Source organism: Ictalurus punctatus, chromosome 7 (assembly GCF_001660625.3).
Source record: "Ictalurus punctatus breed USDA103 chromosome 7, Coco_2.0, whole genome shotgun sequence".
Lineage (NCBI taxonomy): Eukaryota > Metazoa > Chordata > Actinopteri > Siluriformes > Ictaluridae > Ictalurus > Ictalurus punctatus.
The window spans coordinates 22,017,284-22,044,400 of NC_030422.2; the positions used below are offsets into that span (position 1 = coordinate 22,017,284).

At 39.9% G+C, this 27,117-nt stretch overlaps 1 protein-coding gene and 2 non-coding genes across 6 annotated transcripts in view; 2 read left to right on the forward strand and 1 right to left on the reverse strand.

The window, feature by feature from the left end:
* Positions 1-1,118: 1,118 nt before the first annotated feature.
* On the forward strand, positions 1,119-1,309 carry LOC124628368 (U2 spliceosomal RNA). The gene has a single exon (XR_006982869.1). It is a non-coding gene; the product is annotated as a U2 spliceosomal RNA (small nuclear RNA).
* A 2,210-nt stretch (positions 1,310-3,519) lies between these two features.
* On the forward strand, positions 3,520-3,683 carry LOC124628360 (U1 spliceosomal RNA). Its single transcript, XR_006982861.1, has one exon. It is a non-coding gene; the product is annotated as a U1 spliceosomal RNA (small nuclear RNA).
* A 2,089-nt stretch (positions 3,684-5,772) lies between these two features.
* Positions 5,773-27,117, reverse strand: part of kdm6ba (lysine (K)-specific demethylase 6B, a) — a 92,308-nt gene continuing 70,963 nt past the window's right edge. For all 4 annotated transcript variants that reach the window (XM_047156842.2, XM_017472048.3, XM_017472049.3 and 1 more), the window contains 20 exons: positions 20,153-20,229; positions 19,541-19,664; positions 19,259-19,351; positions 18,963-19,176; positions 18,233-18,478; positions 17,817-17,963; positions 17,142-17,672; positions 14,010-16,999; positions 13,683-13,809; positions 13,410-13,515; positions 13,075-13,280; positions 12,778-12,872; positions 12,583-12,651; positions 12,207-12,355; positions 11,594-11,708; positions 11,153-11,340; positions 10,844-10,985; positions 10,511-10,637; positions 7,668-7,838; positions 5,773-7,518 (listed from right to left, as the gene is read on the reverse strand). In XM_047156842.2, the coding sequence (XP_047012798.2) occupies positions 7,501-7,518; positions 7,668-7,838; positions 10,511-10,637; positions 10,844-10,985; positions 11,153-11,340; positions 11,594-11,708; positions 12,207-12,355; positions 12,583-12,651; positions 12,778-12,872; positions 13,075-13,280; positions 13,410-13,515; positions 13,683-13,809; positions 14,010-16,999; positions 17,142-17,672; positions 17,817-17,963; positions 18,233-18,478; positions 18,963-19,176; positions 19,259-19,351; positions 19,541-19,659 (5,853 nt within the window). In that variant the 5' untranslated portion in view covers positions 19,660-19,664; positions 20,153-20,229 and the 3' untranslated portion in view covers positions 5,773-7,500. The remainder of the gene's footprint in view (positions 7,519-7,667; positions 7,839-10,510; positions 10,638-10,843; positions 10,986-11,152; positions 11,341-11,593; positions 11,709-12,206; positions 12,356-12,582; positions 12,652-12,777; positions 12,873-13,074; positions 13,281-13,409; positions 13,516-13,682; positions 13,810-14,009; positions 17,000-17,141; positions 17,673-17,816; positions 17,964-18,232; positions 18,479-18,962; positions 19,177-19,258; positions 19,352-19,540; positions 19,665-20,152; positions 20,230-27,117) is intronic.

The following is a 27,117-nucleotide window of genomic DNA, read 5'->3' on the forward strand; positions in this document are numbered from 1 at the left end:
ATTTTATCTGAGTTTTGGGCAAATGACAAAGCTGGCCTTCACCAACCCTCACCAGATCTGTTTAATTATTACTGGATGGTAAAGAAATAGCACCATGTGAAAGTAAGAGAGGGCTCAGAGCAAATTTTGATTCAGAAAATATTGCATGTGTTGCTGAAACATTGCACAGGTGCACTACATGAGTCTTCATGTTTGCAGTTTAAGCACGCTTTGCACTTTCTGTCTTCGTGTTTTGGAGTAGTGCTAAAACTGCAAACAAAAAGACCCATGTTTTGCATCTGTGTACCGCTGAATACCAGAACCTGTGATACATTTATTAAATTAATGGATTGTAGTATTGCCTAAATTATGCCTACGCTTTACCAAATAAATATCCGTATAAAATATAAAGTGAGAATGCGTACCGTGAATTGTGAAAACTAATGTTGGCCAACCGTCACGTTTCTGGTTTTCCCCCTGCAATACCTCATTTGGCCACCAAGAGGCGAGCTATTATTTATTACTTTAATCCAAAACAATATTTCCGTCATCTGTTAAAATGTTGACCATTTAATACATAATCTGTTCCTTTTAAATAGTTTTAAATTCAGTCTGTTCATTTATTTAGAAAATGCCTGTCGCCGGTTCACCAGTTGTCCTTCCTTGCACCACTTTTGGTAGGTATTAACTACTGCATACTGGAAACACCCCCAAGATTTGCCGTTTCGGAGCTGCTCAGTCGTCCCAGGTCGTCTAAGGTCGTCTAAAACCTATCTCATACTGATATACTCTGACCAAGGTTAGTGAATATGTGTGGCGGAGTTTGTCAGATTAATGTGTTTTTTTCCTTTAAGAGGTTTTTTCTTTATATAGTTTAGGTGAGGTTGTATTTTTCTGATTGGTTAGTGTACGACTTCATTAGCATTTTCTCCTCCTCTATTCGTGTGTGTTCGTGTGTTTTTAAAGATTTAGTTCTTCTGTGTGTTTGTGTCGGTTTTCTTTGAGGGTTTCTTGCGTTATTACATGGTAACAGTGCGGGTTATATATTTTATTAACTATTTAGTGAATAAAGTAGTATTTGTGGTCCTCGTGTGTTGTGTAGTGAAGGATGTCCCTCCTCGTGGTTTATCAGTTCAGGTATCGCTTCTCGGCCTTTTGGCTAAGATCAAGTGTAGTATCTGTTCTTATCAGTTTAATATCTGATACGTCCCCTACCCGGGGACCATATATTAAATTGATTTTTGGAGCAGGGAGATGGAATAGGGGCTTGCTCCGTCCACTCCACGCATCGACTCGGTATTGCAGTACTTCCGGGAACGGTGCACCCCCCTTATACTGTCCAAGAAAAGATAATGGAATGGTTTTTGCAGTGAAAATCTTTGAATGTTTATACGTTGTGATCAGAGTAACTGTTGTCTATCCCTGTATGTGTAGCGTGAACTTCAATAAAACCGCTTTTTTAACATTAGCGTCAGTTTATAATTGTAATATTTTCATCTTAAACTAACTGCCAATAGAAATAGCTACGAAAACTGCTTCAACAAGAAAATATTTTTAAAAGGTAAATAAATAAACGCGCGTGACGTTAATGATGCACCCCTTTTATTACTGTCAATGAAAGATAATGATTGTATGTTTGTGGTGGTAATTACTTACACGGAAGTGAACGCTATACTTGTAATTAATTTGTTTGTAGAATTTTTGCATTTAAGCGGGTTATAGTCTCACTGAATTCACAGTTTACGCTGAATTCATAGTTCACTACAGAAAAGGATTTTTAATTGTTCATAAAGGACCAGTGTGGATTTGTACAAGTCTGTACTTTTACATACATCTTAATTTATCTGCCATGAAAACCAAACTCGCTACTCCGACTTTTGGCTGCAGTTTTAAACCAAACTGTACCTGACTACCTCACAGTAAAGTCATTTATTTTCTGTTTTAAAAGATCGTAGAAAGACAGCTGTCTTTATTGGTACTGGACAAAATGGGGTTCCCTGATAGGTTCATAGCCTGGGTGGGATTACTATATAAGGGTATAATCAGTAGAATGTTGGTAAACGGGCACGTGTCCAAGGCGGTGAATATCCGCAGTGGCGTCCGTCAGGGGTGTCCTTTATCTCCCCTCCTGTATGTGGCTTGTATCGAGCCACTGGCACAGATCTTGAGAAGGGATAAATGGATCAAAGGACTTGAAGTGCCTGGGACGGGTGGACTGACCGCGACGTGCGTTTTATACATGGACGACGTAACCCTTTTAGCCACAGACGTTTTATCCATGCGAAGAGCAATGGACCTGACTGACTGGTACGGTCGAGCCTCGGGCGCCAAGCTCAACGGGAGCAAGTCCGAGGCCCAGCTCTTCGGGCCGTGGGGTAGCGTGGACACAGGCGGACTGGAATTGGTTTTTAAAACCGACCTACGGCTTTTAGGAGTAAAATTTGACAAAGAGGGTGGAGGACGTGGAAACTGGGCCGACGTGTTAGGGAAAGTCAGGCAAAAACTGGGCTTTTGGGGACTAAGACAGCTGACAATCGAAGGTAAAGTTTTAATTTTTAAAGCAGTGATTTTACCTTTGATGTTGCTCGTGTGTTCTGTTTTTAGTCCCCCACGTAACTTTCTCTTAAATCTGGAGAGGTTGTCAATTTATACCTAAGAAAATTTATAAATAATAAATAACTTTATTTATTTATTTGTTTGTTTGTTTGTTTGTTTGTTTGAACATATTTAACAAGAGTGACCCACTCAGCAGGTGCTGTTTTTCATTAGGGCCCTTGGAATTACAAATTCATGAAATATGTAAGCTTTCTACAACTTAGATCTATACAAATTTACAAATCAACATTTCAGATTTCTAATCAACCTTACCAACTATTAACATATATACAGATAAACAATTCAGACTAGAAACATTTTTACAATTAACATTTCAGATTAGGATGATATATACAGTTAAGCATATATAATGCTACTTAACATTATATGGAATCTTGTATTTGGAAAAAAAAACCCCAGCAACAATGTTCAACTGAAAAATTCAAAATTTGTCCATAGTCATAACAGTCAGATATAGAGTTTAAATGAATTTTAAAAATGAAAATGCATAATTGGATACTGAAATGAATTGTGTGTTTGTTCATAATCATGACTTTGTTCCTCTTGACTCTAGTAAAAGCCATATAGATGCTAATCACATCTAATCTAACACTAATCACATTATTTATCAAACAAGTGTAGAACAGTGCACAAATGTGTGATTTGGGACGCACTAAGTCTAAAAGAAGAAGAAATTACTTCCGGGGTAGCGTAGCTCTCATTACATATTCAGGAGCAGTGCATCATGGGAGATTTCATTCTGTAGTTTTGTTGTGAAATAAACGAGCACATCATTAAGAAACTCACTATTCATTATCAGCAGTGTATAGACTGTGTTGTGTAGATGTGGATATATGTGTGTGTAATGAGTGAGTAAATGTCACTCACCATGATGGTAAAGAGTGTGTGTGGTTGTAGCGGCGCTCTGCAGTCCGTATTCAACTCATACTTACCTGGCAGGGGAGATACCATGATCAAGAAGGTGGTTCACCCAGGGCGAGGCTCAGCCATTGCACTCCGGTTGTGCTGACCCCTGCGAATTCCCCAAATGTGGGAATCTCGACTGCATAATTTGTGGTAGTGGGGGACTGCGTTCGCGCTCTCCCCTGATTTTGCTGTAAAATAAAAGAAAACAGTAGTTCTGTGTCTTTATTTAAGTTACATTATTAATCCAGAAGATAGCGCCATTGTTAAGCTTTTGGTATTTGACTAAAGTATTTTCGTTTTCTAAATGTATGTATTTGAAAATGTTATGTTTTCAGGAGACAACTTTTAGTATTATGATTTATTAAAATTAGCATGTCCAGGCTAGTTTTAAGAGCATGGGCACAGATGAGGATACGAATGTAATTTGCCAAAAGAAAAAAACACAACCCAAAAATATTTTTTACATACAGTAATGTGGGGAAAATATAAGTACACCCCATGTTGACTTTTTTGAGATATTTGGATGAGCAAACATTTGATCCTCTTTGAAACATATTAATAAAGTTGATACACAATTGACATTTTGTAGTCATTTTAAAAATTTAAATTAACAACAAACAGATCAATCACATGGAAAAAGTAAGTGCACCCCTATATTTATCACACCTTCAAATCCATAAAGGTAGAATCAAGTGTCAGTGATTAGAAGCTGCTTAGGCAGTTCAGGTGGAATCTGTCTTATTTATACCCTTCTTATGTCTAGTGTCTGGTGTTCCCTTTGTTATTGAGGTGTGTAGTGTCCTCATGCCAAGATCTAAAGAGTTTTGTAGGGCCTTCAGAAAGAAGGTTGTGGATGCCTATGAGTCTGGCAAGGGATTTAAAAGATCTCCAAATTAAATTGAAATACATCATTCCATTGTAGGGAAAATAATCTATAAATGGTGCAGATTTCAAATGACTGCCATTTGTCCGGGAACGGCCGTCCCAGCAAATTCAGCCCAAGAGCAGACCATCTGATGCAAACAGAAGTCTCCAAGAACCCCGAAATTTAATCACAGGATCTGCTAGTAAGTCTTGCAGGTGTTGCTACAGTTACGAAAGAGATTTACCTGCAAGGCAGGTGTGCCAGGAAAAAGCCTTTGCAAGACTACAGTTTGTAGTCCAGGCCTTTTGGAATAATGTGCTCTGACAGACGAATCAAAGATAGTCTTTTTCTGTTGTGGGACCGAAGTTATGGAACTCATTCCCCCTGGCAATTCAGGACAACTACCTACATCTCAAAGTTCAAAACTCAGTTCAAAATCCATTGTTCACCAAATATTATCAGTCATAATGTTTTCCTGCTTCATGTACTACTCATGTTTGGCTGTTTATACTGCTTACACTTTCTGTGCTGTCTACATGACGCTAACTGTCTGTCCCTTGTTATGGATTTGAATGTTCTAAGATTTATTATAACTATTCAACTGCATTGTTTCTTGATCTGGACTGGGCATATGTCCACTGTCCATATGACCCATATGTTTGACTGTTTTACTGTATTGTTATTGACTTTAATTGTGAAGTGCCCTTGTGCTCTGGAAAGCTGCTATACAAATTAAACATTATTATTATTATTATTGAACATTCATGTTATAAAAAGCGACAGTAACTTATTTGCTATAGAACTTGAAACAAATGTTTCACATGCTTCTGTGTGTTTGCCAGAGATGACATAAAACCGACACCACTTTACCTCAACATCTGACAGTATAATTTATGGTTGAATAAAACAGTGACAGGTCACTGCATATAATCTCTGCAGTACCTTTTCAATGGGTTTGAGAGACATACTTAAGCTCTCACCCAATTGTTTAATTCTTCACATATAATACCATATTATATTATTCTATCATAACCATACATAACTGTATACTGCATCATGCACAGGCTTTGTTTGCTAGTTACACAATCACCTGCACTTACTAATGAGATGCAATCTAAGCTCTAATTTGAAAGCTTTTGAATGATCACAGGTATGGATTCCTGATATTTTCTTTTAAAGTAAATTACAAGCAATACAGTGACTGTAGACTCTCAACCAATCAGAAGGCATAACTGTCTACAGTCGCCGTTGACTTTGCACAACTGTAGACTCACCAATGGCTGTAGACTGAATGTAGACTGCATAATTTCTGGTAGCGGGGGACTGCGTTCACGCTCTACCCTAATTTTAAATGCAAGCAATAGGAAAGACAGAGTCCTTTAATTAACAGATGAATTACACTCAAAGTTTATCAAAAGCTTTTAATATTAATAATCATAGTAATGTCACACAAATTCATGAAGTGTTTTAAGATGTGTCTGGCTCAGTTTGCTTTCTGTGTGAACGCTCTAAAAACAGTGCAGAATTTTAAATAAATGACCACAAAACAGAAGATATATTGCAACAGGGAAAATAGATTTTTTTCTTTAGAAACAAAACTGAAAGACAGTAGTTCAAAGAGAACAGCACCTTCTGTATCGTAATCGTAACCAACAGTTTCATTATACATGAAATAACTGATTCAAGCTTAAGACAAAATTAAAGAGAACTTACAGTTTCGAATGAACAATTCGATTCACACTTAACCTCATTCCAGTAAAATGCCACAGTATTTACAGTTTCATGTGATTTTTCAAACAAACAAAAATGCTTAAAAACCCTCAATATTTGGTTTATGATAACCAACTGCAGTCAGATTTAGTATAACCAGAGATTCTGCCTCATGGTTGGCATAGCGACTGTTCTCTCATATAAAACATTTCAAACAAACTCAAGCACCATGAAATACGTAGATACTTAGAAACAGCTCCGAATTTATTCGCATTTCCGATTTTGCTGCTAATGTTGGTTTAAAAAAGGGGCCTTTTGCATCCCTATACACAAGACAGCTTTTAGTTTAACAAACTACAACTGCTCTGCCTTCTATACTCTACAGGACAGAGGAGTCCCTCAGACTCTCCTCATGGGGTTATGCATCAGCCCATGAGGACAGTTTAAAGGCCAGAAAACATTACTCCTTTTATTGACTAAGCACCTCTGAAACTCTCCTTCCAAAACTTATACACTACAAATAATGGAAAACAGACGTCTCTGATGACCCTAAACAAGGAGAATATAATCAATAAATAGAAAAGAAGTTAAATAAAATGTACAATTGTAAAAAAGAAAAAAAAAAAAAGTGTGAATAAATCTATTAAGCAAAAAAAAAAAAAAAAAAGAGGTAAAAAAAATTCACTAAAATCGACGACGAATTGTAATCTCGCAAAAAAAAAAAAAATAAAATAATGGAAAATGACCTGATGTAATCTTAAAATGCTCTCGTAACAATGGATTGTATTTTAAGTAAATAAAATCATGATAACTACACAAGCTTCTCAGACAGTATGTAAAATTGAAAAAGTTTTTTTTTTAAACCCGTATATTTTGAACCATTCCAAACAAAGTTATTTTTTTTTTGTATTCTTAATGCTTTAGAAAAATGTTCATATATCTATTATTAGTATTATTCATTTATATCTTCACTAAATACAAGTCACAAGGCCAATGTGGTATACATCTAGGTTGTTCTAGATTTTAAAATAAATTAATAGAAAAAAACAAACCAGCACCCATGAAAAATATAAACAGCATTTACACATTTCAGTATTCAAGACAGAAAGAGAACCCAAAAGTAATAAAAATGCAAAGTACATAAAATCCAAGATGCCTTTTTTGTCATTAATTACAATTGACAGCACAAACTGCATTCCGCTGTAAAGTCCCTTAACACCAGTCAGAGGTTGACTTATTGGTTTTGTAAACAACGATGTAAACTGGTCTATGATCGGCTGTTCAACAAGTATTAGCAGTAGTAGTATTTTAAAAATGATAAATGCAGGAAAAAAACCCACTAAAGATTTTACTAAAACAAATAAAGTAATTGTCCTAGTAAGCAAGACTTTTGGTTATGGCTGGGGTGGATGGCAGAGTTGATTTCACCGAGAGCTGGAAGCCTAAACACAAAACAAAATACATAAATAAAGTTAATAAATGGTAGTACATTACAGTATAATTCTAATACAGTGTAACTTCAGTGTATTAGATTGTTTGCATATAGTGTAAAGGCTATAAATGAAGTGTTTTTGCGTATGTGCGTTCTCACCAAGCTGAAGGTGTCATAGGTGTTCATCAGGTCCTCGATACGGTATTGTTCCAGCACTACTACGTTGGAGAAATTGGGGCTGCGCTGCCTAGCACAGTCCTCACAATGCACCACGTACAACTTCTTACTGCCACTCTCACTCGTCACAAACAGCAGGTTAAAAACCTCCACCTTTAAACAGAAATGCATTATGTAGATCAGGGGGATTCAACTATCGTTTATAAAAAGGCCCAGCTATGTAAAAATCACTTGCTTTACACACAAATGAATGGCAGCAATGATTACTACCTTTTAATGCTTAACCATGGCCATAAATAAAACAAATGGTTATATTTTGTTCATAGTGGTACATAGTGGTCTGAGTGCTAAGTAAAAAATTTTTTTTATATTTGCCATTCGGGTGACATTTGGCATTCTGTTCTTAGCCAATACATTGTCAAAATGTAATATAATCATAACAATGACAGTTTCCATGACGGATGAAAGACTACAATAGACTACAATCACAAGTTTATGTTATGTCAAATGGTCACAGACTTTAATATATCTATGTAAGATTTAATAGCTCTTATACACATACATTCACATAGTACTTCATGTTCAATGCATGCTTATGTATATTCCGGTAGTTTCAGATGGTTGCAAACCATAGCAGCAATGCAAATATTTGCATTGCAAAAAGTTTAAGCTTGCTTAATCCATGTCAGATAAAAGAATATAATCTTGGAGTTCTATGAAAAGATTGAGATTGTAGTCCATTTTGTTGTTTCTTCTGTGCCCGAGACTGCAGCTGTTGTGACTATAATAATTTTTGAGAACTTGTGGGAAAGAACTTAATCCAGAATGTCAAACAAATGCTGAATATTAAACCAAGTTTACTACAGTGACAGGGTATCTGCAGATATCAGCCCTTCAAATGTAATAGTTTTTAATACTATAATCAAGACATTTCCAAAAAAAAATTTAAGACCTGCACGTCACTTCAATCAGGCTACAAGATACAGCAGCTATAATTGATTGTGTTCATGCATATACATCCATTTCTGGGTTTAAGTAAACTATAGCAGGGTAAATAACCTCTATAGAGGTATATCCGAGACCATAGCAAATATCCTTTTTGCATTACTATTTATTTGCTCCAACAGGGAAGGAAAAAAAAAATAGAGAGAGATGGATTACAGCAGTCAGAAGAGAAAATATGTTGAATTTACCATCACTCCCTCAGCAGCTGTATTTAAAAAAAACCCTCAGAGTGTTGTGTTTACCCATTTTTTTTTGGTAATTTAATGCCAGGGTAATGTAATAAATAGTGTTATAAATGAACATCAATTTTGTAAAGAAAATATATATATATTTTTTTACAGAAGAAATTATATATATATTTTAAACTTTGCCATTTTGTAATATTACTATTGCACTGAATTATACATTTTTATTTGGGGTACAAATAATAATAATAATAATAATAATAATAATAATAATAATAATAATAGTAATATAACAATAGTAATATTTCTGACTTAATTCACTTTTATGAGTTAGACCTTGTGGCTTTTATTTTGGCGGAAAACCGCAAGAAATAAGTCTTGCTCCTTTTAGTTGGCAATATTTATTTTTTTATTCACTTCTCGTTACCAGTCAGGTGAAATACTGTAAACCTCTAAATGCACGATATAAGCAACTCAAACTTTCAGCACACACAGAGACGAAGTTGGTGTGGCGCGGCATTTACTGTGAACCGAGCGCTGATAAATACTTTGCTGAGTCCACATGTCTGATATAGACCCTCATAAGCTGCGGTTCCACTGTAGGAACTTTCCCCAGGAACTAGGGACTTTTGGAGGTACTGGGTGTTTCTCCACCACAGGGACCAGTCTAAATTAAGCTCCAGGTAAAATATTTCCCCCTCAGAAAGTCCCTGCTCGGGAGGTGGTACTTTTTCAAAGTTCAATACCTTTAGGGAGTGGAAATTGGGTGCTGACCATGATGATTGGTTGAGTGCACGCAGCATTTTTTTTCCCAACCACCTGTTGAGGTGCATACAGTAACAGTTTTTTATTGCGATTCAAATCAACTCGAAGGGGTTTCTTAAAAAATACGAAGGATGGACCGACGACGAGGTTCAGGCTTTAATAAGTATTTATGTCGAGGATGAAATGCAGCGGGAACTGGAAACGGCGACCCGCAGTGAAAAAGTATACTTAAAAATATCAAGTGGGTTAAGCGAGCTGGGCAATGTTCACACTGGAAAACAGCACAGAGAGAAGATCATGAGCGTGCGTTCATCTCAGTTATCTCCACAATAGCTGATAAAATCCATTTGCTTACATCAAGTATGGGGCAGTGGTGGCTTGGCGGTTAAGGCTCTGGGTTACTGATCGGAAGAACTGCCACCCTGCCACTGTTGGGCCCTTGAGCAAGGCCCTTAACCCTCTCTGCTCCAGGGGTGCCGTATCATGGCTGACCCCGCGCTCTGACCCCAGCTTCCTGACAGGCTGGGGTATGTGAAGAAAACAATTTCACTGTGCTCTATTGTATATGTGACCAATAAAGACTCATTAAAGTCTAGCATTATGAGCATTCTGAATTCGCTTTACTACCACTGCTCGTCTCTTTTTCAGAGTTTTCTCGTTAGCAAAGCATTACATCACAATCAACAGCAGCACAGCTTGAGTCTCCTCCATGCTTCTTCTTGTTGTTGCAGTGTCGTTATCAAAAAGTGCCATAATTGTTCCGGGTAATTTCGGTGGATATGTGGCTATAGTTGCAGAGTCAAATGTAGGGTCTTACTCTGGTCTAGATTACAGAATGAGGACATTGAATGAGCACACTGAAATACTTACATCACACTCATTGCAATAGTATGCTGGTTCGTCTTTTACTCTGCTTTGGTAAGAGATCTTCTTCCCTGCAGCTACCAGTTGGTCTCTCAGAATTTGAATGTGCTTCAGGGACTGCAGGAGGCAGTGTCTGAGAATGGACAAGAAAGTTATCAAGTACAGTTCACACTCAGGGTACAGTACATACAAATTAGGAATATTTAATATGCTTACATTTGACTTAAACACCTTATTGAAATATGATTTTTTTTATTTACCTTAAACAGAATCACTTTAAAATTACACACGCAGTAACCATTATGATGTTTCTTGTTACTATGTGTAGCAGATACTCACTTAATCATCTTGTAAATTCCGGAGTCTGTAATTTTCACCGTGCGGGCGATATTCCAGGAAACATGAATCATGGGCACAATGGACTTGACCTTCTTCACCTCATTCCATTCAAATCTTTCCAGAGCCAACTGGTACTGGTATGCTTAAAACACAATAAAATGTACACAGTCACAAGAGTGCAAAAGAAAGGCTACTGAAGAGTTACTGAATTATTGTGTCTTTACATGGGTTTTATTTGACTCCATTAATATAGATTCCCAAAATGCCCACTATTATTTATATCCAGTCTGGCCGCTAGGTGAAACCTACCATTCAGAGGACCCACGTTCCATGCAATGTTATTGCACCAACCCACAGCCTGGACCCAATGCACAGTGCCTGCATTGATCCACACCAAGTCTCCAGGCCTCTGGATGAAGCGGTACACTGGGATATTGGAATTGTAGAGATCTTCCAACACTGGCCACCATGAGCCAGTTAAATAATCTACTCCATGCCTGAAAGTGATCATGGAAAAAATGCAACCAATCAGATAATATTTCTAACAGACAAACCCAAAACTAGAGCCCAAATGTGTGCAAACTTGATTATATGAAATGGGTTAAACTGCTTATAACCTAATTTGCCATTAGGCAGATTTAATCTAAAATACTAGGATCATACTCCTCTTTTCATTTTCAAAATATTTGGTCAAATTTCCATGATGAAAATGCTGAGTCAGTGATTGAATTGAGTAACATGGTTTCTTACTTCTCACAGATATCACTGATGGATTCCCAGTAGTCATCATGGACAGCAAACCACTCACAGTCTCCGGGGCCAATGTTAATGTTTACAGAGCAGAAATTATTATTCTCCTGGTGACCTAGGTACACACATATGAAAATAGACCCATACATATTAATCACAAGCCAAACAATATGCATATTTCTTTTGTCTAGGCAACACTTTTGTCTAGGTAACACTGTATACTGGGTTGGCAGTGTATTAGGTACACCTACCATTTATGTGCACTTTATAAGAATACATCAACTGATGTATTCTGGTCCTGAAGTACCTGCTGTCCTGCACATGGTTTCCCTGCTCTAACACTTCAACTCAGGAAAGGCTGATTAGGTGAATCGGGTGTATTGGGAGCAGGGAAAACAGTAACATATGCAGAACAGGTGATACTCCAGCAGGAGGGTTGGTAACGTGTGCTTGACTGTGTTCCTTAATCAAAAGAGCAACACCTCCCCCAAAATTTGACCTAGATTTACCTGACAAAATCACCAATGAATGTAGACAAAGCAAAGTGTACATATTAAACTGGTAACTCAGTGTATGCATCATTAAAAACACACACACACACGTAAACACCCACCTGGTGTGCGACTGCCAGGGACCTTCATGTAAAGCTGTACAGTGTTCATGCCTAGGATGGTGTGGCCTACATGACTGAGCATATTGCCACTGGAGGACACACGCATGAATGCTGGCAACTTCTGTAGCTCCTGTAGCTGGGGTTTCCACCTGAAAGCAAACAAAATATACATTTAATAACGGGAATACAAACTACTGAAGTCGTTTTACATGTCCAACATCCTTTGGTTCAAAAATGTGACAAATGGTTCTGAATGTATTGGACATGTATTAGACTTTAAATTGCTAAATAGATTAGGTCTCTAGAACCAAACCTTCCCTAGCCATTTTTTTTAGGATGACAAATATAAGGTACTATAAACAAGTAGTTTTCTTACCTCTTGTGATCAGAGAGGTCAATGTTAGTACCAAATTTGATGATTTTCCCCACAGGCTTCTGCTCTGAGCTGAGATAAAAGCACAGGAAAGAATGCATGGTAGGGTGATTAAATAAAACTATAAAACAACGAGATCTCAATATTGGCTGATGAAAAACATGCTTCAAATAGTCTATTTTAATTAGCTTAAAATACCTGGAGGTTGAGGGGTTATTGCCTGTGCTGTCTGAGTTAACGACAGGTTTCTTCTCATCATCATCATCAAAATCCTCATCACTGTCTTTCTCTTCCTGTGGGAAGAGACAAACAAAACGGAGTGATTTCGACTGAACAAATACTTGAAAACTGATTCAGTGTTATGGTTTAAAAAAAAAAAAGAAAAAGAAAAGAAAAAAAAAAAAAAAAAAAAAAAAAAAAAGAAAAGAAAAAAAAAAAAAAGAAAAAAAAAAGAGAGAGACTAATATTACTCAAACATTAAAAAGTTAATCTGACCTGTAGGCTTTCCTGGAAGCTGGAGGCCTGGTACTGGGCATATTTGGCTATGGTGGTGTGTGATCGGCTGCTCTCACATGGCCAGATTTGCCCAGTGCCACTGGGATCCCAGTTCTCATCAGCTGGCTGCTGCACCTGAGTCCTCACCTCCACTGCATGTTCTGCATTAGCCTCCACCAGTGACTTTGTGGAGAAGAGACCCAAATCTGTATCCAGAGCAAAATCAAAAGGGGAGGCACAATCACAACCCATGCAATTATTGAACAAAGTTTTTTGAATATTGACCTCCTTGTCAGGAAAGGAAATACTGATGCTGCACTTTGTATGGTACTCACTCAATCTGAGAGAGCCTGCTAGTCCTCTGATGACAGTAATGGGGTTCTTGGGGTCTGTGCAGAACTGAAGCAGCACAGGAGAAAAAGCATCCCTCTTGCTCTCCAGCTGTAATGGAAAATGACAGAATACCAAGACCATTATACTCTTTTGCCCTATTTAGAGTACACATGGCTACTCTTTCTACTGTATTTGTAGCATTCAATCATATATTTTACGTAGCGACAACTATAATAAAACAAGAAGCCGTGTGTTTGTGTTTATGATGCACTTACATAGATACTTGGTGTGGGAGGGTTGAGCTTTTCCCGTGGGATAGGGTGCTCCATAGTCATAACAGGTTTCACAGAGAAAGATGGAAGTAGATAGGACTCTCTGAATTTCCCCTTAGCACGGGCACCCCTGGAACCAATAAGTCTTGCTTAATATTCACTTTTAACACTTAATATTTATTTTGCCTGTAGCAAGTCAAAGTAATCCTTAGCATAGCTGTAGTTCTTTGATTGGATCCTTAGGGTCAGGATTTCTAACTCTCATAGCAAGTGAACTTAGTAACAAGTTGCTAAGAATACCTATATTGAACAATTGTCACTCTCACTCACTTGCATGATCTGATGATTTCACTGGCTGTGTTTTTGATGGTGATTTCACCTAATGGAATTCTCTTCTCCTCAACTTCAGAGGCAATGAAGGTTTCTCTGTCTCCACTTTCCACTTTAATCAGACGAATTTTCAGCTCTTTGGGTGGACCATCTGTCAGAGCCTTTAACTTCTGGAAGTCTGCAGAACCCAATGCAGGTGCAGACAATGTATGATCCAATGAAGAACTCCCTGATTTAATACTCTTCTCCTTGTTCCGGCATACCCATTCTTCCTTGTCACCTCCTTCCTCTTTCTTTTTCTTTTTCTCTCCTTCTCTTTCTTTCTCCCAGAGCTCCTTTTTCTGACCGTCTAAGTGGGCCCTTTTCTCTTTGTGGGGTTTGCCTTCCTTGTGCCTTCGACTTGAACTTGATGATGAAGAGAGGGACATATTTTCTTGTTTTTCTCTGTGTTTTTTCTTTTTCTCTTTCCTTTCCTCATGTTTTTTGCTACTGCTGCTGCGTTTATGCTTCTTCTGGTTATAGTCCCACTCCCTCTTCCTGTCTTTCTCAGGTATGTGCAGCATCTGATTCTTACTGCGGTCTGATGATGCCACTGAAGGGAGATTGTGTCGGTTTAGCATCACCTCACAACTACGACCCAGCTCTGCAAGCGATGATTCTGAGATTGTTATGAGCTTGGGCTTCCTCTCAACCTCTGTGGAGTCCTTTACAATACTAGGAACTTCTTCATCCATCAGCCCCTTTCTCATTCCTTCTTCCTCCTCACATCCAGAGAGATTCGACTGGCAGACTGAAACATCTCCTTTTCTTTCTGGTGTTGATCCTGATGGTGAGAGAGGATGGGTTTGTTCGGAGGTAGAATTAATTGAGGATTGAGCTTGATGGCTAAAGCCTGGGTGATTGGTTGAACCTGATGTGGGAGAAGTGCTTTGTTGTCTGCAGATATCTGGGCCCAATGAAAGTGATGATGAGTATTTCACTCCTACCAGAGCTGAAGGAGGTGGTCGACCAAATGGCCCTCCACGGTAGGCATACTTCTGGCTCTCCAGCATAGAGGCTAAGTTTTTAAACATGCTGTTCACACCTGTCTGATGCAGGTGTGGCCTCATAGGTGGTGGAGAATAGGAAGGTGTATCGTCTTCTTGTTCTGCCTCTTCCTCATCCTCCTCACACTCACTCTTCACTCCCTCAGATAGTCCATATAGCTTGGCCAAGTCACTATGGCGATAACTACTTCCTGTGATGCCAACACCACTATCTTGAGATTGAGTACTGACAATACTGTCAGATTTTTGGATGATTTTTAGTGTATCCTCCTCTTCCTCAAGCGAAGACGTACGGCTGCAAGGAGATGCCAAAGATCCCTGACGACTCAGGACAGGTGGGCTAGCGTGCGTGTCAGTTGAATAATCCTCTGTAGATGGCCGTTTCAGAGCAGGCATGAGGTCAGGTGCAAACGAATAACTCTTTATCGGTGCCACTGTAAGAGAAAATGGTAGCTCTGGGTCAGGCTGCCCACCACTCTGGCCAGAGTATAGATCCTCCTCCTTCTTAATGGACTCATCCAACATCTTCATAATGTTTGCCAAACCATCAGGCAAAAGCTCAGATGGTTCCTCCTCAAACTGGGCACTATCTGAATCCCCAGTGGAGCTACTAGAACTGCTGCCTAAACTGCCTAGCCCACAACTTGCCTGCTTGGGGAGATTGGCTGGACTTGTGTCTTTTGGTAAGGAAGATGGCAGAGTGTCCTTGGGAAATGCCTGGTAGAGTTTGGGGGGTTCTCGCAGGTTTGGAGGGTTTGAGACAGAGCCCATAGCCTTGATGTTATGAGAGCTCTTCTGCATGGTAGAGACTTTGGATGAACAGGCAGAATCTGTTGGGACAAGTTTGGAGGAATATATAGATGTAGGAATCCCTGAGGTGTTCTGTGAAGTAGGAGTGATCGAAGCATTCCATTGCTCTCTCTGCCTCTGCTTTTCACGGGCATAGTCTGTTTGAGGGGTGAGAGGAGGTGGTCGAGACCTTTCTACAGGATTTGCACCAGGTGCCAACTGAAGTGTAGGCACACCTCTCCTGCTCAGCCAAGGTGGGGATGTCTGGGTTGGTGGTGAAACCGTGGAAGATGTAATGGCTGGAGACAGGCATGGAGGGGGTGGATCAGTAGCACTATTTGACAGCAAGCTCTCCAGATTCTCAGCTGCAGACTCATTTACCTTTTCGGTTCCTACTTTATGCTCCCTGTTGTGTTTTCTCTCCTCTTTTTCCAGTTCCTTCCTTCTCTCTTCAGCTCGCATATGGTCATGAAGCTCAGCATCAAGCTTTTCGAGTGCTTCCTCAATGGACTGGGGGCTAGAGATGGTAGGTTGATTACATGGCCTTTGATATGTCTGGGCAGGTGGCACCTGAGATAAGACTGGGGCTGCCTGGTGAGGCAGTTCATGATGCAAAGAGTCAGAATGTTGTTGATGGGCTGTGTTCACAGTGACAGACACTGCAGGCTGTGTGTGATGAAGGGGTGAACTTGTAGCCTGCAAGAGGTTGTCAATGGCCTTGCTGGTGATAACACTATTTCCTGATCTCTGAAACCCTGAGCTGAGAGAGGAAGGAGCTGAGGACACTTTTGGGGTGTAATGGGGTCTGTCTTGCCCTTGATAGGGTAGATGGGGTTCCTGATGCTGACTTTTTGCCTTCTGTTGGTGGTTTGGATGGCTTACAGCACCAGACTGAGCTCTCCGATATTCCTGGCGTGGGAGACCTTGTGCAGATGGAGTCGTATTGGGGTTTGAGACTAGCGCTGAAGGGTGTGCAGTCTTCCAGCTTTTAATGGTGCTCACCACAGAGCCGTTAGTAGAGGACACTGTGGAGGTGATGACTGGTTCCCGAGCCTGAGAGGTGCCTTCATCCTGATTCTGCCCAGTTCTACTCTGCAGATGCAGAGGTGAAGAGGAAACCTGAGAGTCCACTGATCTTTGATAATGACCCAGCTCCTAGAAAACAGATAAGATTGTAAACATATAAAATCATAAAGTGATTTTAATAAAACCAAAATTTAGCTGACATATTTCATTAAACTTGCATGTAATATATTTAGTTTCTGTTGAACTATTTTCTCCTGAATTGTACACTCACTGAGGCCTGGTTATCATGTCTGATCTGGCTCCTCCAGGGCTTATGAGGGTTGCATTGAGGTGCTGAGGCCTGTGTCCTGCTGTTGGAAGAGGGGCTGGTGGTGGGAACCAGCCCTGGATGGGGCTGGAATTTGGGGTGGCTGTAAGGCACGGCGGTGTGGTGTGCTGGTGTGGGGACAGGGCCTTCTCTATCAGCCAAGGACGATGAAGGTTGTGGCAGGGGTGCCTGGCTGCCTGTAGACCTCACCCTAGAAGGATGCACTTTGTAGGTGGGAATGACCTGGTGCTCCCCTGGAGTCTGAGCAGAAGGCTTGTTGTTAGGAAAGGGGTATGTTGGTTGGTGGAGGTGGACATTGTGAGAGGAGGACCCCAGAGACTGCGGTGATTGAGAAGGCTTAATGGTTTGAGGCGGAGCACCACGGCCTTGTTCATAACCCCTGGCAGAAGTGGTGGGAGGTGGAGAGATGGGTGAAGGTTTGGAGGATGGGAACAGTTTGTAACTGCAGTCACCCGTGTCTTGTTTGCGAAAGTCCTGTAAACGAGGTGAATTAACATTTTAGATTAATGGCCATATTCGACACTAAACTAACATTGTGCTGTAAAGCTAATTAGGAAATTAAAGACCAAAATAAGGTGCAGATGATATAGAATCTTACTCACAATAAATTTTACTAACCTGAAACTCATTGTGGTCAATTTTGCATTCTACTGGGGTCCAAGTTGATGCCCCATTTTGCAGAGGGGGGTAATGGGACTGAGGTTGCTGCAGCAAGGGCAGTGAAGTTCCCACTGACCCTGAGTATTGGTGGGTGCCTATCATGCGCTACAAAAGACAGAAATTTTCAAGCACTAAAATAAGCATCACAAACAGTAAGTACCCCATTACCAGGATAAAACATCTATGATAGACTAGCAAGTGTTCTAAAACTAAATGTCATGAACACCAATTGTAAGTGAATTATATAATGCTCTGATTTATACAACGCTTTTTATTTAAAGGGTTTTATACCATGTAGGTAATGAGGTAAACAGAATAAGAATAAGTGAAAAGCTTAGTTATTAGACACCTGACCAGGTAGCGGTTCTCCCTACCTGTTCTGAGTCCGAACTCCTCTTCCTCTTGCTTGGGCTGGGACAGTCCTCATTAGGCCTGTTTATGGAAAGAGGGGTGTGCTGGATGACCGAGTGCTCTGCCAGAGGGGGTGCGGGCCGCTTTAAGTGTCCAGCATGAGAGTAAGGGCCCCTGGGTGGTTGTTGCTGCTGCTGTTGACAATGTTCCCACAAGTCTGGGATTGGAGGCATAGGCCTGGAACCATGTTGCAAAGGAGGGGGACCATACTAGGAGAAAGAGGGCATTAAACATGAAAACATTCATGTACTTACCATCCCTCAAAGCTGAAAAACCTGTTATAAGAGTGCATGTATGACCCTTGCATACAGGCTGAGAGGGAACTGGTAACACTTCACTGAGCGATAAAAACACTACTAAACTTGACACTTTATCTAAATTTATGCTTCTAATAACCTTCAATATTATCTTAGCAAGCCCTGCCCACAATTCACACCTTAAGGGAGACTGAAATTACTCTTGATTAACCACCTGAGAGAACTAATTGGCATAGACTAGAGCACTTCCAAGCAACACTACAGAATCAACAATATTATACAATACAGCAATTCTAGTGGCAAGAAACTAGATCTAATCAAGTCAAGTAGATAGTACACAAAAGTCGGACTCCTACCTTACTAGTAGATAAATTCAAAACAGGCAGACAGTATATATTTGGAATGGCAATGAACTGCAATATTATACTTTTCTTACCTTTAACAGCTGGTTGGCTCGAGCTGTGAGGTGTGCAGGCGGTCCAGCATTGTATCCGTTGTGCAAACGGGAATGATCCTCACTGGGCAATGGCTCATAATGCTGACCAAGTGGATCCCATGGGCGGGGAGGGGCTGGGGGCACCCGCAGATCCCTGTGTAACCCTGGCAAAGCCTGTGATAGGTCCAGCTTTTCCCCTCCACGTGCCAGTGGCCTGGGGAACACAACCAGAATTTTGTGTAAGATTTTATTTAACACTAGGTAAACTGTAATCATGTATGTTCTCAAACACTTACCCACTGTTGTAAAATTTACTTGGATGATTTAGTCCTGTCATGTGATTGGGTGGGGGATGAGGGAGGAACTGAGGTTGACCACCAGGCGAGCACCTGTATGAAAATTGGGAATGACCAATAGCAACATTCACAGCATGTTCACTAATCGTTTTGCGGAAAAAAGGGGCCAGTTTCAGAAATTGTGAGTATTTACATATGATAAAAATTGAGTCAACCTGAAGACAAACACAAGCTTGTCCATGTACAGGTGCGTGGTATTAAGAGATATGGAGGTATAGCTACCTGGAGGGAGGAGGCCAGGCACGACCACCCATGGGAGCCCATGGTCCCCGGTTGAGTCCATCCAGAGGGAAAGGGTCCCGTGAGCTGCGTGCGCCAAATTTTTCCACTGTGTGATGCATCCAGCCTGCAACATAAATGATCATCATCTGTTTATATACAGGAAAATTCTAGATTATTAAAAAGTTATAATAATAGAAAATGCTATAACTTAGTATTTTTTCATAAATCTTACCCATTACAAAATAATTGCTTTCTAGTAGATCATTTTAAATCTTAACTAAAATTAATATTAATATTATAAAACTGGTAATATTATAAACCAAAACTTGTATTAATTATATGAGAAAATCTGAGTGAAAACTGCTTTCCCAATTCAGGTCTGACCATTCAAATTCACAGCTCATCTAATTTATTAAAACAACATACTCTACTTATTCAGCCTCCGAGTAGAATAACCGAATTAAGCTGCAACACTTTACTTGACTCCCACATCAACTAATGTCCTTATGAGCCTTAAAAACTTGAGTAAGCCAAAAACATAAGATGACTCTCTCTCTAATATATTACATATATGCGTTTTAGCCTGTGTGTTGATTTTAGTTAGTTACTTACCACACTAGCTTTGTGTGTGAAGCCCTCCACAGCAGCAGAGAGAGGGCCACACACTAACACTCAAGTTGTTTGGAGAACTGCAGAAATAAACAAAAACAAAAAATACACCACATTAGAAATGAACAGATTTGAAGCCCATATACAACATTCATTAAGAAACACTTCATAGACCTTTGTTGAAGCTGTTAGTGAGTGTTAGGAAGAGGTAAATTGAGTCAAGTGAGAAAATGCAAAAAGAAGACATTTTATACACTTATACAAATAAAATCTGTTTGCTTAGCTTGCATGATTGTTGAGGAAATATCTCAATTATTTATAAATGTCAAAACTGTCTTGTGTAAACTAACGCATCAGAAATGACTGTTCAGACTGCTATAATAATTTTGTGGTTAGCTCGACAGCACAGTTCTCTGCACATGACATGGCAAAAAATATGTTTAAATGCCACTATTTTTAACATGCTCTAATAAACAAATTCAAAATATACAATTAAGTAACCAAAAGGTATCTATAATCAACACATTACTGGCAAATGATCTCAGTTTATCAAATCAGTTGTAACACTTGATCTCAACAAAGAAAAGACTCAGCATTAATACTGCAAGCGGCATGTAGGGGGCAGTAAGCATGTGTTTGAGTGCGAGTGTGTGAGTGCATGAGTGGAGCACAGATGGACTAGTGGTAGTTCACCTACAGGAAGAGTGTACTGAGGTCATTGTAAACCTTCCTGGGGCCTCCTGGCACAGGAGAGAGAAACAGGGGGGAGGGAGAAGCAGAGGGCCCTTTGGAGTCTAGCCAGCAGTGTGTGAGGTGTGTGTGTGTTTGCACACTTGTGCAAGCATATAGCCTTCTATTGAGCTTTGACTATGTGGTGGTGTTCTGCTCCACACCAATGCTAATCTTATTAGGCCTGGCATATATTTGCAAATCGGGGAAGGGGGTGTATAATGAGTAAACAATAGGAGTGCTAAATGGGATGGACTTTGTGTATAAAGTTTAAAATACTCTTTAAAATTTTTTTTTAAAAATCTAAAATTACAGCGCTCTCCTGGAGAGAACGGGCCAGGTTCATATCAAACACCCACACACTCCTTCTTACACGACCAAATCAGTCACTCACTCACACACACAGAGCAAATTAAAACAAATTTTACATATGAGTCACTGTTATTCAACACTTATTATAAGATAGCTGTGTGACACACGCGCACACAGCAAGTGTATGGATGACACATCATTGTTCAACAGAGCGCGCGTGTGTGTGTGTGTGTGTGAGTGAGAGAGAGAGAGAGAGAGAGAGAGAGAGAGAGAGAGAGAGAGAGAGTGTGTGTGTGTGAGAGAGAGAGAGAGAGTGTGTGTGTGAGAGAGAGAGAGAGAGTGTGTGTGAGTGTGTGTGAGAGAGAGAGAGAGTGTGAGAGAGAGAGAGAGAGAGAGAGAGAGAGAGAGATTTGAGCCTGCACTGCCCACATTACCACCCATTCTCCATGGCTCTGTGCTATTTCAAATCCTCTGTGATATTTTAGGATCTGGGAAAGACAGAAATAATCGTGACGTTGCTGTTCAATGCTGCTCCTACTATTTCACAGTGAGCTGTTGTCTAGATCTCAAGGCTCAGGGAACACACACACAGTCACGACTTTCAACCTCTCAATTTAGCATCTACTGTCTGCGAATAGCTGTGACTGTTGGAAGTCATGCTGCTGAATTATACTGGCTGAAATTACTGAAGAGAGGTCATTTGGGTTATCATTTTCACTTTTTTCCATTTCAGCTCTACAAATTACTGGTGTTTGAGATTTGACCATCTATACCATACACAACTTGGAACAAACCATTTGACTAATAAGCTCTATCTAAAGGTTTCCTTTAGTTAAAGGTGCAGTTGCTAATATTAAAAAGCCGTTCTAGACCTGTAATCATCATAACATCAAGAGAAAAAACAAACCTGGTTTACAATGTTGTCATACATCTGACTGCCTTTTATTTCAGGCTTCTATTGACAGAATTTCTGGCCCAGAAATTAGCTCCACCCTTAACCCATACACAACTGTTATGCTCTGCAAATTTTTTCATAAAAGGTATGTCATTTTAAACATGTTGTGGGAGGTCGGTTTGCAGAAAGGGTTGTCAGTGGGTAGCTTTGTGCTTTGAAAATACTAACAGCTGCTTTAAACAAACTACAGATCTCTAGCATTATAGGATAATCAAATAAAAAGTGTAGAGTTCCATATTTACTACAACTGCAGGAAACTGAAATCAAGAAGAGGATGCAAAAATGAAGGCACTGGATCTGCACACACACACACACGCCTGTGAAAGCGCTTGCATTATATGGCTGGAGAGGAAAGGGTTGGGGTACAAAAGCCAACTATCACGTGAGCAATTCAGCAGAGAGAGGAAGAGCAAGGTTAAGGGTTTCTTGGTTAAGAGCAAGATAGAAATATAAATGTTTTTTGTGTGCATGTTCATGTTTCTAGGTTAATGTTGTTGTTAATGTTGTATCTGATTCTAGGTAAGTGATACAGAGAAAGACATTCACAAAAGACAGACGGAGGAAGTGAGTGATTGGAGTCCCATTTAGTCAGAGGGTATTAATAGACTACACACAGCTTACTCACTACTGAAACTAGTCCAGAATCTGCTTACATGCAGAAAAGTCAGCTTCTCACTGACACACTGAATAATCAAAAGAACCAAAATCTCAGCTACTATATGCTAGTCGAGCCTTCTGTAAACTTAGCCACATCTTATGACATTATCATCACACACAATCATTTCCAGTGAAGCATATTATCTTTAAAAGTTCGAGAGAAAGTATAAAATACAGACTTTTACTCTTTTAGCTTCCATCCAGTTAAGCGTTATCATAACTTACCTACGTGCTCGTAATAGAGGTCATGAAAGACAGTCATATGACAGAATAAGAGACCAAAACAGACAACACTAGCCTTCTGCAATCAAGCACCATTTTTAATATTGTGTATGTGTGTATGTGTTTGAAGCATAACTGGGGAAACCCCTGTGAGTCAGATAATGGAGACTACAGGGTTTACCCCAAAAGACTCCGCCTATGACATGCTTTCATGCTCTTTACGGTCAGGTGATTGGGGGCGACCACTGTGATGGCGTCGGGAATTTCTCGACAAGCGTTGCGTCATCGAAGTCGGCTTTGGCGTATTTATTGTTTTGATCACACAAACAGGATATGAGGTAAAGAGGTTGGGTTTTTTTTATGGTTGTGCCAAATCGGGGATTTCTGAGCCAAAACATTTAGCCAGAATTTAGCGTGAGCGTAATTAGTAACAAAGTTCAGAAGCGATCATCCATGGTATGGTTAGTTGTGTGGTTTTGGCTTGGTAAATATTATAGCCCCAAATTGTGTAAGACCGTAAGACGAGCTAATGTGTCAACTCGATTCTTTCCTAATGGGCTGCTACAGTGAATGACATTAATACATTTTTTAATAGTAAACTATATTTACCATTTGTTCTGAGTTTCTATATTCATATTTGGAGGGTTTAGTACCAAATTAGGCCCCAGGTCACAAGTGAAGGTGGCCAACCAAACATATGTGACCAATCAAAGAAATCTCTAATGCTGACTAATATCAGATCACGGACAGGTATTTAACCTTGAGAAATAATCAGGTCAGTTTGGCGAGAACAATAAGAAAGAAATGAATATAAACAGAACACCGTAGGATGCAATGGAAATAGCAAAGTGATGAAAGGAGAAATGAGGAAAGACGAGAGAGATAGTGAGAGAGAGAAAGCGCAAGACACACACACACACAGAGAGAGAGGTCTTGTGTAAAAGAAGCTTGTGGGTGAATGTCCACATTTGACCATTATGTAACAGGCCTCAGATATACATCAAACACACAAACATCTCCCTTTCTCTCATTGTGTGTGTATGTGCCACTATGCTGGTGATGTAAATTGGAGCCTCATCATGATGCCATCACTGTGTTTCAAGCCCACATGCCCACAAACCCACACACAGTGAGAGTACATCCTGAACCAGAAAGCCAGTTCAACTTAGGACACATGCTACAAAATTGGTTTTGAGCTGGTACTTATTGTACTTTACTGTGAACGTCAGTAGGACACACATTTTCTTGTTCTAAATTGTTGAACTGTTCCCTTATTATCCAAAGTGGAATACAGTGCTTGCTGAATAACCCTTGGCCTACATCCTATCACTGGTGTTCCCGGAGATCTTTCCTGGATAGACTCAGCAAAACATACAGGAAGTTAACAGTACAATTCGACCCTTCACAGTGGTGCTCACAGTGAGAAAATGAACTGCAAGATACATTCAAATGTGTTCACATGATTTTATACAGTAAGTGAACTCAGCTGACCTTTTTTTCTGAAAAAGAAAATGCTTGCCTGGCACATATGAAGCTTCTAATTAGGAAAATATCATTCTTTTCTTAGCATTGTGGTGCAGTTAGTAGTAAATGACCCATATTTAGGGCCGTCATTGTGGTAAACACTACCAGATAAGAGAGGAGACAAAATTAGTCATACCATTACCTGCGAAAGATTCAACAGAATGATTGACACAAACAGGATGAATCATAAAGATGAACGCATTCACACAAAAACATCTACAGTAGAGATGTTTAGAGATTAAAAATAGTTAAAAGACGTTTTTTGTTTAAAATCATGATATACTATTGACATTATAAAACTTATTGGTACGAGTAAATGTGATGTCCACAAATAGTTGTTTTCTCTCATCTTTAATTGTTGCACCATGTGAGAATGTAATAGCAAGAAAGTGTGAATGAGAATCACTGAGCAAAAAGCAGAACAAAGAAACAGAATGTGTGAGAGAGAGAGAGAGAGAGAGAGAGAGAGAGAGAGAGAGAGAGAGAGAGAGTCTGATAAGACAGGAAGTTGTCGTCAAAGCAACAGGAAGTGGGCCTCCCTAAAGGGGTAGGAAGCCTAAAAGGGCAGGAGGAACTAACTTACTAACATCCTGTGGAGCAGAAGCTGTGTGTGTTTTATATGAATTCCTTTTGGCTCTTAAATCTCAAAAGGATGAACATATAAAAACTGATGTAGTATATTAACAGAACAAATTAAAGGAAAAAGTAACAAAGTGTGTTATTAAAAATGTTGGGCCACCACAAGCTGCTAGAACAGCTTCAGTGTGTTTTGCCATTTATTCTACACATCTCTGGAACTGTACTGGAGGGATGAGCACGGTTCTTTCTAAAGCTGTTCTCTCAATTAATGGTTTGATGATGGCGTTAGAGATTGCTGTCTAACATGTTGGTCTGAAAACTTCTGTAGATGTTTAGTCAGGTTGAGATCTGGTGAATGGGAAGGTCCCAGCATGAGATTTCCACCATTTCCACACTCATCAAACCTAGTGTGCTCTGTGGATGGTGGCAGGGGCATCATGGAAGAGACCACTCCCACCAGGAGAGGGGGGGGGGGGGGGGGGGGGGGGCAAAAAAACAAAGTTTCCTCATAGGATAAAGGTGATCGGTCAGAATAATTTTGTACTGATTTCCACTGACCTTCTCTCTAAGGGAACAAGTGGATCCAAAGTATGCCAGTAAAATACCCCTCACAGTATAACAAAGCCACAATTTTTTCCCCTTTTAACTGTATATCCAGTACATCCTATATGATGGGGTCTAGGTAACATTGCAATAATCAGTTAACTCTCAGAGTAATTACACTCAGAATGAAAGAGACAAGATGTTCAAAGAACCAAAAGACGTTACAAACAAACAGCCAGTTTGTGGGAATAAGAGAGCGTGTCATGATAAGTGTGTGTGCGCACATGTATAGAGCGGTGACTCAATGTGCGAATGTCTAGCACACAAAGTCTGCAAAGTGGCGTTCATGACCATCTGTGTGAGAAACCATCTGCCTGTAAGTTTCACCAATATCATGTCTAGAACTTTCAGAGAAAATGAGTGATGGTTTTCATCCACTGGAACATGGTGATCAGTTGCTTACACTTGTTATTGAAATCTATTACCCTAAAAAGCCTACTGCCTCATTTCCTGGAACAGAGTGATGCTCAACATCTGTATGTGCGTGCGTGTGCTCACATGATCAGCCCCCCAAAATCCCCCTCCTACATCAGCACCCCTGATTTCCCAGAAACCACAGCATGATGCACAAACAGACTAATGCACAGGCTGGTTACCCAAAAAAAGAACAAAATAAACAAAACGAACGAAAGCTGGGCCTTGGACTCTGTCTCCAAGGAAACGGTTGCTATGGTAGCCAGCTAAAGCCGAAGCAGTGCAGTCTGACACTCAGAAAGTTGGAGAGATATGTGGACAGCATGTGAGAGACAGCAACATCTCTGATCAACTCAAAACATTCCACACATAATTGAAATCAAAGACAATCAAGTTACTGACCGAATATATAGACAGAGTCTTGCTTTTAAAATGAACTGAGCTCCAGAGAGAGGGAGAGAAGAGAGGGTTTGAGAGAACGTGTTTATGTGTGTGTGTTTGTGATACAGGAAAACAATCCCTCCTCAGTGATGTCTCCCCCACAATTATTGCGCAAATCGCCAGCACATCTCTCTCTTACGCACTGCTCCCAGAGAGCTTTCTCCTCCTTTACCATTTCACTGAAACATGACTGTATTTATTTCCGTCACTCTCACTCTCTCCCTCTTTCCAGTCCCACCTACTCTAGTTTCACTGCTCCTCCCTCAGTTTCTCGTGCACGCTCTGCTGGATTTTTATCAAAAAGTGAGGTAATACAAGCCAAATAAGGTGACAAAGGAAAATCCAAGGCAGTGCGAAAGTATCATTTCTTCTTGCGTGTGTGTGAGTCATTGCGTGCGTGTTCACACACATGCCGTTTACTTGATCACAACGACTCTTTCTGTTAACCAGAAGTACCACAGTACCAATCAATAAATACATTTAACATAATGTTATGACGAAAAGGCAATTCTAACACACCGCCACATCAAGG